This window comes from Salvia splendens, chromosome 20, assembly GCF_004379255.2.
Source record: "Salvia splendens isolate huo1 chromosome 20, SspV2, whole genome shotgun sequence".
Lineage (NCBI taxonomy): Eukaryota > Viridiplantae > Streptophyta > Magnoliopsida > Lamiales > Lamiaceae > Salvia > Salvia splendens.
Genome location: NC_056051.1, coordinates 27176842 through 27189962, shown reverse-complemented (window position 1 = coordinate 27189962; position 13121 = coordinate 27176842). Strand labels below are relative to the sequence as shown.

General features: G+C 39.0%; 2 protein-coding genes across 2 annotated transcripts; both read left to right on the top strand.

Annotated features, from left to right (window-relative positions):
• The first annotated feature begins 546 nt into the window (after positions 1 to 546).
• LOC121782662 (LRR receptor-like serine/threonine-protein kinase ERL1) lies at positions 547 to 6951 on the top strand. Its single transcript, XM_042180608.1, has 27 exons — positions 547 to 1125; positions 1686 to 1824; positions 1948 to 2019; positions 2110 to 2181; positions 2271 to 2342; positions 2426 to 2497; positions 2587 to 2658; positions 2743 to 2814; positions 2898 to 2969; positions 3043 to 3111; positions 3214 to 3285; positions 3373 to 3444; positions 3539 to 3610; positions 3686 to 3757; positions 3828 to 3899; positions 3982 to 4053; positions 4140 to 4211; positions 4298 to 4369; positions 4449 to 4520; positions 4599 to 4670; positions 4754 to 4825; positions 4901 to 4972; positions 5047 to 5120; positions 5216 to 5347; positions 5413 to 5751; positions 5847 to 6214; positions 6289 to 6951. The coding sequence occupies exons 1-27, from the start codon at positions 1032 to 1034 to the stop codon at positions 6643 to 6645; spliced, it is 2940 nt and encodes a 979-aa protein (XP_042036542.1). The 5' UTR covers positions 547 to 1031; the 3' UTR covers positions 6646 to 6951.
• A 497-nt stretch (positions 6952 to 7448) lies between these two features.
• Positions 7449 to 10353, top strand: LOC121783073 (probable aminotransferase ACS12). The gene is made up of 4 exons (XM_042181124.1): positions 7449 to 8001; positions 8105 to 8227; positions 9102 to 9262; positions 9433 to 10353. Exons 1-4 carry the CDS (start codon positions 7594 to 7596, stop codon positions 10277 to 10279), a joined length of 1539 nt encoding a protein of 512 aa, XP_042037058.1. The 5' UTR covers positions 7449 to 7593; the 3' UTR covers positions 10280 to 10353.
• The last annotated feature ends 2768 nt before the right edge of the window (positions 10354 to 13121 follow it).

Below are 13121 nucleotides of genomic sequence, written 5' to 3'. Positions count from 1 at the left end.
AATTTTAGGATTTTAATTATGTAATTTTTAATTTTTAGGAGTCTAATTATGTAATTTTTAATTTTTAGGATTTTAATTATGCCGTTTTTATTTTATTTGTCATTTGTAATATTATTTAGGTTTTTTTAATGAATTTTAATATTATGGAAATGTTTTTGTTTAATTGAATTTTAAATTTAATTGTACTCGTCCTTGCGGAAGAGCACAGCTGTGGATATTATGCTTTTGCCAGAGAGCAGACAGAAAAAGTGGGTCCGGACTCATAACCGTACTTGCTGGCAAGAGCGGTTGTGGATGCTTTGAATCCCATATTCCAAGTTGCGATTTTGAAAATTGAAACCATAATTGAGAATTTCCAAAGTAGAAAAGATGATTAAGAGCGGCGCGTGGATATGGAGAGAGACTAATATCGAAAAAGTGTAGCCTCTTTGGGAAACGGCAGTACGGGTGACGGCCGCTGCTACACATCTCACATCATTTACTTCAAACTGCTTAACGTCGCTTCACCGCCGTTTCCTCCCCTCCCTCCCTCCCCCTCTCTCTCCGTACATATCCATAATTACACCATTTTCTCTCTCCTCATAACGCATCGTCCTAGCTTTATGTGTGTTTAACAGTAGTACTACACTGCCTTCTCTGCGTGCTGTGTGCTGTTGCCAAACATTTAACACCCCCACCCTCTCTCCCTCTCTCCCTCTCCTCTTGCTTGCTTCTGCTGCTCTGCCTTCCATATCACGCCAAACGCCTGCTTCTTTTCTCTCTCTCTCTTAACACATATTCCTCCAAACATTTAACACCCCCCCCTCTCTCTCTTCTCTTGCTTCCCTAATTGCTTCTGCTGCTCAGCCTTCCATATCACGCCAAACGCCTGCTTCCTCTCTCTCTCTCATAACACATATTCCTACATTCACTGCCACCAATATCACGATTCAGCTATGAAGAGAGATGAATGACAAGACCAACTAAAGTGGAATTCTCCTCCAAGACTCCTTTTTTGAGCTCCTCTCTCTCGGGGTTTTGAACAAAGGAAGATGAAAATGGAAGAGGGTTTTCCCCTCCTTTTTGCAGCTCTCGTCCTCTTACTACTACTGTTTCCTCTCGCTTCTTCATCTCTCACCGATGAAGGTATTCATTTTTTTACATTCACATTTTTTTGGTGGGTGTTTCTTTTGTCCTTTGAGATTCGAATGTGACTTTTGGCCTTTTGCTGCTGCGCCCATTGTTCGTTTTCAAAATAGTTTGCCAATTTTAGAAAGTTTGGATTTTTGGCGTCTAAGCTGGAAAAAGGTGTGCTGACTGTTTCATCTAAATGATGAAGCGTACCTTTTCTTCCTCTCTTCAGCTTTCAAACTTTTTCATGTTTCTTGGTTTCTCAGAGAAAAATAATACTCCACTTTTCTGGGGTTTCTTAGAGAGCTTGAATACAATTCTGCAGAAATATTTAATGAATAAGAACTAAATTTCCTGTTTTTTGTGTATTATTTAAAATTAAATATTAAGTTTGCGTGTGATATCCATGTTAGGACGAAGCAGAATTTAACGACCATCATCACTATACTGTATTTTGGGGAGAATCTCGAAAAAGGCGTTTCCTTTATTTATTTTTTTAATTAACTATTCTGCAATCATTTTGCTGTTTGTCTTACATTTTTTAATAAAAAATTTCTAAATAATGGTGGTGATAGGCAAAGCTTTGATGGCGATCAAATCTTCCTTCAGCAACGTGGCTAATGTGCTGCTGGACTGGGATGAAGTGCACAATGATGATTTCTGCTCATGGAGAGGTGTATCTTGTGGGAATCTCACCATGTCTGTTGTTACTCTGTATGTTCCTTTACCTCCTTTGTTTGATCTTGACTCGTACTTGGTTGTAGTTGGTTTGGTTTCAGCAAATTAATTTCTTGATTTTGCTTAACCATAACTTCTATGGTGGTGTTTTGGATGAAGGAATCTGTCAAATCTAAACCTGGGTGGGGAAATCTCACCTGCCATTGGAGATTTGAGGAATCTTATGTCTATGTAAGTGTTTAACCCAGTATCTTGTTTGTTTCTCTTACCTTTCTTGTCTTGTTTTGTCTTGGCTTCATTCTTACTTGCATTTTTTGGCAGAGATCTTCAAGGAAACAAATTAACAGGTCAAATCCCAGATGAGATTGGAAATTGTGTCTTGCTTGAACTTATGTAAGCGTTGTGTAGGTCTTCCTTGTGTGTTATGGTTGCCATTGAAAGAATCTAGTTGATGTTTATTGTTTTTAATTATATCTTGGCAGTGATGTGTCTGAAAACTTGCTGGAAGGAGACATTCCCTTCTCGATCTCTAAGCTTAAGCAGCTTGAGCTATTGTGAGTTATATTAGTGGTTAGTGTTATTTATGATGAAGTTGTTAGTCGTTTAGCTTGACGTTCGAATTATGTACCCATGTCAGGAACTTGAAGAACAACCAGCTTACTGGTCCAATTCCTTCAACACTAACACAAATTCCTAATCTGAAAACTCTGTAAGTTTTCTGATTTCCATCCTTGTAAGAAGTAGGCATAGTTAGTGTTTTCTGACTGTTTGTCGTATTTATGTTGTGTTGGATTCAAGCGATCTTGCTCAAAACCAGCTTACAGGCGAGATACCAAGGCTAATTTACTGGAATGAAGTGCTGCAATATCTGTAAGTGAAGCAACTGGATTTGCTAATTGTCAACTTAATTGTGAAGAGTGTCTGTGTACTAACATGATATTTTGCTCGCTGCAGTGGTTTGCGAGGAAACATGCTGACAGGAACATTGTCCCCCGACATGTGCCAACTGACTGGCCTTTGGTATTTGTAAGTGCTCTTCATTCTTCTGTACTGAACTAACACTTTTAACATATGAATTTTGCTGCAATCTTATTCTCGTCTATCTGTAGCGATGTTAGGGGCAATAATCTCACAGGGACTATACCCGACAATGTTGGTAACTGCACAAGCTTTGAGATTCTGTAAGTATAGTTATGATAGTTCCTTTTAAGCCTCTGTTATTCAACTCTAATGTGTTATACCTTTGCATATTAGGGATATATCTTACAATCAGATCACTGGAGATATTCCATACAATATCGGCTTTCTACAAGTGGCTACACTGTAAGTTAACTGATTGACTTAACCTTGTATCCGGTGAATGATATCTTGCTAGTTTTTATGGTGTTAAGGTCGAAATTGATGTAGCACATATGCCATGGACAGGTCTTTACAGGGAAACATGCTGACAGGAACGATCCCTGAGGTCATAGGCCTGATGCAGGCTCTTGCTGTCTTGTAAGCATACTGCCCATCTCTTGTTGAATGGTTTTTTTAAAGTTACAACGAGCATACCTGAATACTCGTCTCGCTTACCTTTTTCAGGGATTTAAGCGAAAATGAATTAGTTGGACCAATTCCACCAATTCTTGGCAACCTCTCTTACACAGGAAAACTGTTAGTCTGAAAATTTTATTGATTATTGTGATATTGTTTTATTCACCAGCTCTTCTTTGCATGATCTCTAAGTATCCAATTGTTCTACTTTCAGGTATCTTCATGGCAACAAACTTACTGGTCCAATACCTCCTGAGCTGGGAAATATGACAAAGCTTAGTTATTTGTAAGTCCTTGACTTAGTAAGCTGTTGTTACTTAGCAGTTTTTGTGTCTTGATGCTAATACGGCTCATTTTGAAGGCAATTGAACGATAACCAGCTGATCGGAGGTATTCCACCCGAGCTTGGGAAACTGGAACAGCTTTTTGAACTGTGAGTCACTGTACCCTTTTTACCTCCAATCAATCATACAAGTGCTGAATGTTTTAGTTACTTCCATCAGAAATCTGGCCAACAACAACCTTGAAGGTCCCATTCCAGAAAATATAAGCTCTTGCACGGCATTGAATCAGTTGTAAGATCTCTACTTATTCTCCAGAAATTAGTTCTCAAATGTGTTTGTCTTTTTTTGGTTTTGTTAACTCTAATATTTGCAGCAATGTGCATGGAAACCAATTAAATGGATCCATTCCCTCGGGCTTGAAGCATTTAGAGAGCCTCACATACCTGTACTTTCTACCTATTCTCTGGCTTTTTGCCATTAGCACTCTATTGCACACATGACTGAAATAAATTGTTTCTTCTTGATCGATAGGAATCTGTCTTCCAACGAATTCAGAGGCAGCATTCCAGTTGAGCTGGGGCACATAATCAATCTCGATACATTGTAAGGTCTTCAAAATATTCTACATTGTAAGTTTACTAATAACATGATCGTATTGTATGACTGTCTTCTGTTTTTCCTTTCCTTAGGGATCTTTCAAGCAACAACTTCTCAGGAACTATTCCTGCCTCCGTTGGTGACCTCGAGCATCTCCTTACTCTGTGAGACTGACGTGCTTTACAGTGTTGATTACATTCATTAGCTCATGGAAAATATGTAATTGTATACTTTTCATTGTAGGAATTTAAGTTATAATCATCTAACCGGACCCATTCCTGCAGAGTTTAGCCATCTGAGAAGCATTCAGACCATGTAAGACACCTTCCTATTCAGCTTACCTATAGTAAGTGGAGTATATCATATTTGTCTCATCATTCATTCATTGTGTAGGGATATGTCATTCAACACGTTGTCGGGTAGCATCCCCGAAGAGTTGGGCCAGCTGCAGAACTTAGCCTCTCTGTATGGTGATGGTTTTTGTGTTGATCCTCTTTAACAAGTTTTATTTATGCTTACTTATGAACACAATTTCCTCTATGATGCAGAATATTGAACAACAACCATCTCAGTGGAAAGATCCCAGAACAACTAAGTAACTGCTTGAGCCTCGATAAGCTGTGAGTCCCGCAATGTCTTCCTTTAAACCCACTCTTCCTTTGGTAGCTAATGATACGTTTTTTGGTTTGTTGCAGGAATATTTCTTACAACAACATTAGTGGGATTGTTCCTGCTGGCAGAAACTTTTCTCGTTTTTCACCCGACAGGTAGACATTAAAATCCTATTTCATGTTCTTTTATTTCATTGCTGTCGTTTTCTTATGATCACTGCTGAACTCAGCTTCATTGGGAACGCCTTACTCTGCGGTCACTGGTTGGGCTCGATATGCGATCCTTACCCCTCTAAAGCTAAAGGTTCAGTTTGATATCTTACTAAGCCTTGATTGGTGATACTTAATCTCTATTTGAATTCTTGGATTCTGATTTAAGTTGCTGATGTCTCGATTCAGCTGTATTTTCACGAACAACGGTTGTATGTATCGTGCTGGGGTTCATCGCGTTGTTATCCATGGTGCTAGTAGCTATATACAAGTCCAACCAACCTAGGCAGTTCATAAAGGGCTCCAAGAACTCACTGCAAGGTTTATGCATATTTCTTGTTTTTCGCCCTTTTCTCTCTTTAATTGACACCTCTCTCTGTGATCAGGTTCATCGAAGCTTGTTGTCCTTCACATGGACATGGCGATACACACATATGAGGATATAATGAGGCTCACAGAGAATTTGAATGAGAGATACATTATAGGATATGGAGCTTCCAGCATAGTATACAAATGTGTGTTGAAGAATTCCCGACCTATTGCAATTAAGCGACTCTACACGCAGTTTCCTCATGATTCTCGTGAGTTCGAGACTGAGTTAGAAACAGTTGGAAGGATAAGGCACAGGAACCTTGTTACCTTGCACGGTTACTCCCTCTCCCCCCAAGGAAACCTCCTCTTCTACGACTACATGGACAATGGCTCTCTCTGGGATCTTCTTCATGGTTCGTGTGTTTCCTTTTCATTTCACCTTTGTTTCAATCCTCGTTTGGAGATCATCTTTATAGGACTAAGCTCTTGAAATACGTTCACATTGCAGGTCATTCCAAGGTGAAACTGGACTGGGAGACGCGTCTGAGGATTGCTGTTGGAGCTGCACATGGACTTGCTTACCTCCACCATGACTGTAACCCGAAGATCATCCACAGGGACGTCAAGTCTTCCAACATCCTACTCGATGACAACTTTGAAGCTCATCTTTCCGATTTTGGAATTGCAAAATGCCTCCCCACGGCCAAAACTCATGCTTCGACCTATGTTCTTGGGACAATAGGCTACATTGACCCCGAGTATGCCATGACGTCTAGGCTGACCGAGAAGTCGGATGTCTATAGCTTTGGCATCGTGCTTTTGGAGCTCCTCACCGGGAAGAAGGCTGTAGACAACGACTCCAATTTACATCAGCTGGTAAAAAAACTCTCAGCCTTCCATTTGTTGTGTAGACTTCCTGTCATATGCTGTAACTGTGTGGAGGACTCCAGGTTCTCTCCAAAGCAGACGACAACACGCTGATGGAGGCTGTGGACCCTGAGGTGTCAGTCACGTGCATGGACTCTTCCCACGTGAGGAAAGCCTTCCAACTGGCGCTGCTATGCACAAAGCGCCACCCATCCGAGAGGCCAACCATGCACGAGGTGGCTAGAGTCCTCGTCTCGCTGCTCCCGCTGCCTCCTCCCAAGAAGCCTTGTGCTGCTGCCACGCCTCCTAAAAGCATCGACTATGCCAAGTTTGTGGTAGGCAAGCCGCACACGCCCCAGCAGCAGAAAGAGGTCTCAAACTCCTCGGACGCTCAGTGGTTTGTGAGGTTCGGAGAGGTGATCTCGAAAAACACTTTGTAGGCTTTTGGCTGGTGGTTTTGTGAGTATATGATTAGATGCAACAAATTAAAATGGAGTTGAAGAAAGGATTCCCAGTTTTGTTCCCTCAGTTTGATGGATTAGAAGGGAAGGAAGTGGTGTATGTTTTAACAATAGTAGATCAAATATTTGTTACTTTGTTGCTCCTAAAATATATGTACTATTGTTTTAGTTTTATGTTTGGACTGTTTTGATATGAAAATCTTAATGATGTAGGCAGGCATGCAGTTTGTCGATATTTGTATTGCTGCCACTAATTAATGCTAATCATATGAATTTCGGCTCTTATTCTATTTCTTTCTCGATTTTAATTAGTTGTGCAGCATTTACTTTTATGATATTTTGGTATAAAGAATCTAATGTGTGTTGTAATTTCAATTTTATGCAGTTACATTTGAAGTAATAGTATATTACCATTGGAGAAATGTATACTATAATTTTAAATTATTATTCATTTATACACACTTGCAATTGATATAATTAATACTCACTTAATTATCCCATTTAAAAACATAATTAGTTTGAATAATATTCAAATTATCTTAATTAAGTAGGAACATAAAATAAAAGTCTTGTTTTCATTTATATAACTCACATTATTTTGAATACTAGTATATATTTTGAGTAGTACAGTAGTAGTATGTTCACTGATATGTATAGATCAGATGTGGTGTGTGGAATGGTGCATGCTCTGATTGATTAGATAAAATTGCAATTTGCATTTAGTTTGATACTGTAATTAATTTTGGGATACTATTAAGAGGCTAATTACGGCGAAGAGATGTCATCTCACAAAGCAAAGAGCAAAAGATTCCAAAACAGAATCCCATCCCTCCTCCCTCTTCACTCGAGCAAATCACCACCTCAAACTTGACGAATACACACACAACACTCACTCTCTCTCCACCGCCGTCGCCGCGGCCGCCTCACATGACCCAAACCCCTCCCAACGACGAATCACGCCCCACCCGCACCGGCATGAGGCTCATTGTCCCGCTGCAGGGCGTCGTCCAAGGCCGCGGCGGCATCCTCCTCGGCTCCCTCATCCCTTGCGCCCTCTTCTACTTCCTCCAATTTTACCTCAAGCGCAACCGCTCCCCTCCCCCGCTAAACCCCCCTCCCTCCCGCTCCGCCTCCTCCGCCAACCTCTCCGACCTCCCCCGTTCCTCCTCCCGCGGCGCCTCCGTGGGCCGCGTCCAGCTCTCTGCCAGGGCCAATCACGTCGCCAAGGCGGACGAATCTCCCTACTACATTGGCTTGGATCGCGTGAGGGAGGACGCCTATGATGAACTCACCAATCCCGACGGCGTTATCCAGCTCGGCCTCGCCGAAAATAGGGTAAATATGAAAGATTTGTTTTCCAATTTGGGGGAAATTTTGGTGTGTCTGTTGATACTTGGTTTTGATACTGATTAATTTTGCTGTTGGAATGGCTGTGAAGTTGTCAGTGGATTTGATTGAGGAGCGGCTTTCGAAGAATTTGATGTCCGGAGCAGGCGGCCCTCCGCGGCTGAGGGGAATCGCCACGTACCAGCCCTTCGATGGATTGTTGGAGTTCAAAATGGTAAGGGAAATGCCACTTGATTGCTAGCTTTCTTGATTGCTTGATTAGTACTCTGGATTACTTAGCCATTTACATAGGAGTAATCGTAAACGAATACGAATATGTATATGTATGCAAACACATGTACGTACTCTTTTCAAATAAACTCACTGGAGATAGAATGAAGGATATGATTTGTAATGCTTGCATTGAACACAATCAATCTTTTGAGCTGCATAAAAGGAAAGTTGAAATGTTGCAGCTGCCACGGGATGGTTACTTAAGTGAATATTTTTTGTTGACTGCTGTCGTAGTGCCATGGATGAAGTTTGTCAGGGCTAGATGATGGATATGGACTTCGGAAAATTGAAATTTTGTTAGCTGCTTTACTCTAAGAATACCGAATTGGCTTGTGTTTGCTGCTCTTCAGAGTGGTTTGTTAAGTGTTGTAGTCACTGATGCGTGTTTAAATCTGTGTGTATGGAGAAGGACTGCTAATTGATAGCTCCACATTGAAGCAACAATGTCTCAGAAGTAATAAATGTTTGCCTAGTGCAAGTATAAGACTATTTAGTTCATTATAAATTCATCAATCATAGATAATTTGTTTTTCCTGTTTTGTTCAGTTGCAAAAAAGATCTTTTAAGAGAAATTTTGAGATGTAAAATAATGAGTTAATTGTGGTGATCTATACTTTCATTGACATGTTATCTGGTTTTACAAATAATTCTCGGAACATATTATATCGTACTCTTAGAGATGTATGTCAACGTATCTGTTCCATGATTCATTCATTTTTGTTCGTTTACGTGTTCAATGTATGTAGGGAACTATGTTCTTTGTTGATCCATACACCTTTGCCTTTTTCTGAAAAAATATTATTCAAATATTGCAGGCAATGGCTGATTTTATGACTGAAGCAATGGGAAACGAAGTATCTTTCGATCCTTTAAAGATGGTTTTAACTTCTGGTGGGACTCCTGCACTTGAGATACTAAGTTTCTGTCTAGCTGATCCCGGAAATGCATTCCTTGTCCCCGCACCATATTATCCCGGGTATTACACAAGAAACCTTTTATTCTAATATTTGACCCAAGCACCATTTTTTAACGTACATTCCAATAGTAAATTTTTGTCTTCTGTTTATGTGCCTCTTGATGTTGATTTTCATTATATGCTTATTACACTTACCATTATATGCTTATTACACTTACCATTATATGCAGATTCGATAGGGACCTGAAATGGCGAACAGGGGTCGAACTAATTCCTGTTCACTGTCGTAGTTGTGATAATTTCACATTAAGCATCACGGCTCTTGAACAAGCATTTAACCAGGCAAGGAAGCGAGGTCAAAAAGTCCGTGGAATTCTCATATCAAATCCATCCAACCCTGTTGGGAACATGCTGAATCCTTACGACATCTTAGATTTCGCTAGAGAGAGGAACATACATATCATATCAGATGAAATCTTTACTGGCTCTACGTACGGGAATGAAAAGTTTGTGAGCATGGCTGAGATAGTCGACTCAGAAGACCCTTTCAAGGACAGGGTTCATATTGTGTACGGACTTTCCAAAGATCTCTGCATCCCGGGTTTTAGAGTAGGGGTTATATATTCCTTCAATGAAAATGTTCTAAAAGCGTCCAAGAAATTAACCAGATTTTCATCAGTTTCTACTCCAACACAGCAGATTCTGGCACCGATGCTCTCAGATAAAAGGTTCATCCAGGAATACATCAATACGAACAGGCAAAGGATACGGTCCATGTATGATTTAGTCGTTTCGGGTTTGAAAGAGCTGGGACTAGTGTGCGCGGAAAGCAGTGGTGGCTTATATTGCTGGGTTGATATGAGCAAATTAATCAGTCCTTATAACGAGAAAGGGGAGCTTGATCTGTGGGATAAGCTCTTAAATACAGCCAAGATCAACGTTACACCCGGGTCGGCTTGTCACTGTATCGAGCCAGGATGGTTCAGATTTTGTTTTACGACGTTAAAAGTAAACGAGGTTCCTTTAGTCATGGAACGTATACGTAAAGTTGTTGAGATATGTAAACCTTCTGTATAAAACTTATGCTATTGTTTTCTAATTGGCCAGATTTAGCCATAGTTGAATGCAGGAGCTACCTTCTTTGGGAGTAAGTTTGCATACATATGATTGTTCTATTTCTAACTGGAGCTATCAACATTTCCTTTGATGAATCATTATATGGATATTGGTTGGGATAAACGAAAACTTTGGGAAAAATCTAGTGTTTTTTTTCCAAATTTTAGTAGTTGAAAAATCATTAAATTCACAACTTTCGGTATTCATGTGCATTGTCGAATCTGATGTATGAACAAATACCGCTACAGTAGTGATACGTGAATGAGCTTCTCAATAAGCGCATTAGGGATTCAAGCTAAATAAGTGTGCATGGATGCATGCACACGTGGATCGAATGGGATGAAATCACGCCGTGAGCGCGAAATAGAGAATAGATAGTTAGTTGGTTTGTTGCCGAGCTGTGATGAATTGTACGCATGCTCAATATATGAGCTGCATTTCCGATGTATTTGTTTTTTTTATGTTTTGAATTAATGCAAAATCCTTTCTCTCTCTCCTCATCTCTCTTCTTCACCGAGTAGTTCCTTTTGTGTTGGTCGAATTCCGGTCGCCGTTCTGATCCCCAATTCTGTACCAAGTAGTTATGCAGAAGCTAGGAAATAATTGTTGAACTGATGATATATCTTGAATTCTCTACAATAAAGAATATATGTAGTCTAACTCGAGAGAAATAGGTTTTATGTATCTTAAATTCTCTAGAGAATATGTATAGTCTAACGACACATGAGCCCTAAGTTAATGGGCTTATTCCCCCTATTAGTATGCTTTAATTTATTCATAACCTAACTATAATTAATTAAGTCATTATCCCAATTTAGTCCATTATCTTTCAATCGGACTAGTATTAGATATATAAATTCCAAATTTGAATCCTTGAGCACACCAATAGTCAATAATACACAAAAAGTCTGATCCAGGCCTCTGTTATCGACTGTAATCAAATTAAAGTCTGTACAAAACTCATAAACTGCATTGACATTGTAACTCGGTATGTGGACATTTACGTGAATTCGGTAAACAAACCTTTACATGAAATTCTTGCAATATTCTCTCACTCATAATACATTCGATTAAGCCTAAGAATTGTCATGTCTATGTCCAAATAGCTCAATCATTTGTTCTCATCTTTATTACTCTATATGACTTTATTGTGATAGAATTGAGAAGTTAAAATATTGACATAACCATTTGATATACTATTTGAAAGATTATGATAAAAATCATGAAATAGATCAAACCATGTCAAGATTGGATTATTAATCTTAAATATATATATATATGCAATAAAATAGACAAAAATAATACTCGACACGAGCAGCCGCACCACCAAGCAAGGCCAGGCATGCGGCCTCTGCTACAACGACCGCCTCAAAGTATTAATCGCCAAAACACAAGCAACAACAACTCCGCCGCCGTTGTGGAGACAAGATGCGGCGTATGCAGGAGAAAGTTAGGGTTTCTGCATCACGTGTGCCGATGTGGAGGAACATGGACAAGGGAGCTGGGAAGTTCACTATGCACAAACAAAACCCTACCTGCAGATTGGATTTGACCCTTTCTTTTTTATGTTTTTCTAATATTTCTCATAATATTCTTAGTAGAAAAATCGTTCTGGATTTCACTAAACTTCGAATGATCCCCCCCCCCCCCCCTTTTACCTATTTATATATATTTGGATTTGGGATTGAGGCTTTTGTTTTCAAGAACCTCTTATTTTTGTGATAGTAAATGTTATTTATTCTATATGCTTCAACCCCTCAACTTTAACTATGAGTTTTTTTTTTACTATGTTGGTGATTGTTTAATTCTATGTATGCTTTAATCCCTCAACTTCAATTATGAGCTTTTTACTATGTTGGTTATTATTTGTTCGTGTTGTTGCGATAATGACATGACATGGTACCTATGGTAGGGGCAAAATGCCAATATGATTTGATAAACACGGTAGGATTTGAATAATAAAAATGAAACTCTAATAATATCTTAACAAGAATAATAAATATTTACAAATATTATGATGTTGCATAGTTTACCGAATAAAAAAAAGCACAATGATCCGAACGAAAATAAATTTCATTTTGTTAAGTTCAATAAATTATATACTCCGTAGTAATTTTTTATGTGCGATGCTATAATCAAAAGGGGACTTACACGCTCACTATAATAAGACCTCTCATTTGATCCATATTTGTATTTTTATATATGTATTATATGGGTGTAAAGGAATAAATGAATATGCATGATCGACAAAATAGAAATTAAAAGGCATTTCTTAACCTTTTTCAAATTTTAAGATTCCTAAAGGGAACTAAAAAGAAGCAAAACTTTTCATTAATTCTTCCATATATCCAAAAGTGAAGGCCCATTTAGCTCATGCGCACATGCTTATATGGCTGGCCACCATCAATCCCTTGAAAAATGCACCCTCAATATTCAATGTATTATCAACCTAATCTTCAACAAAATTCAAGAAACCCAAGCCCCACCATCAACCATATAATACCTTTGATATTTAATTTTGTCCACCATATTTATCTACATATGTTCTCAAATCATTCAATAGTCCAAGCAAATATGGATCCCGTTGCTCCACGTCTCGTACTCCCTTCGTCCCATTCAAAATAATCACTTTCTTGAATAATAATAATATACGAAGAGAAATGTTTCTAATAGCAAAATGTGATATTATGCCGTGGACAGAAGGAGAAATTACTTGTTATGAGTTTCGTCTAGCAGATGTAAATCTTGAATGAGATGAAGGGAGTAATCCTGATTGCATGCACAAGAAGAATATGTTCACATG

Excerpts from the sequence above, each read along its gene's own strand:
- LOC121782662 (XM_042180608.1), top strand. The coding sequence starts at position 1,032 with ATGAAAATGGAAGAGGGTTTTCCCCTCCTTTTTGCAGCTCTCGTCCTC. Across the intron at positions 4,212-4,297 it reads ATAATCAATCTCGATACATT|GGATCTTTCAAGCAACAACT; the intron begins GTAAGGTCTTCA and ends TCCTTTCCTTAG. Across the intron at positions 5,752-5,846 it reads TCTCTGGGATCTTCTTCATG|GTCATTCCAAGGTGAAACTG; the intron begins GTTCGTGTGTTT and ends TTCACATTGCAG.
- LOC121783073 (XM_042181124.1), top strand. The coding sequence starts at position 7,594 with ATGACCCAAACCCCTCCCAACGACGAATCACGCCCCACCCGCACCGGC. Across the intron at positions 8,002-8,104 it reads TCGGCCTCGCCGAAAATAGG|TTGTCAGTGGATTTGATTGA; the intron begins GTAAATATGAAA and ends ATGGCTGTGAAG. Across the intron at positions 9,263-9,432 it reads CCCGCACCATATTATCCCGG|ATTCGATAGGGACCTGAAAT; the intron begins GTATTACACAAG and ends CATTATATGCAG.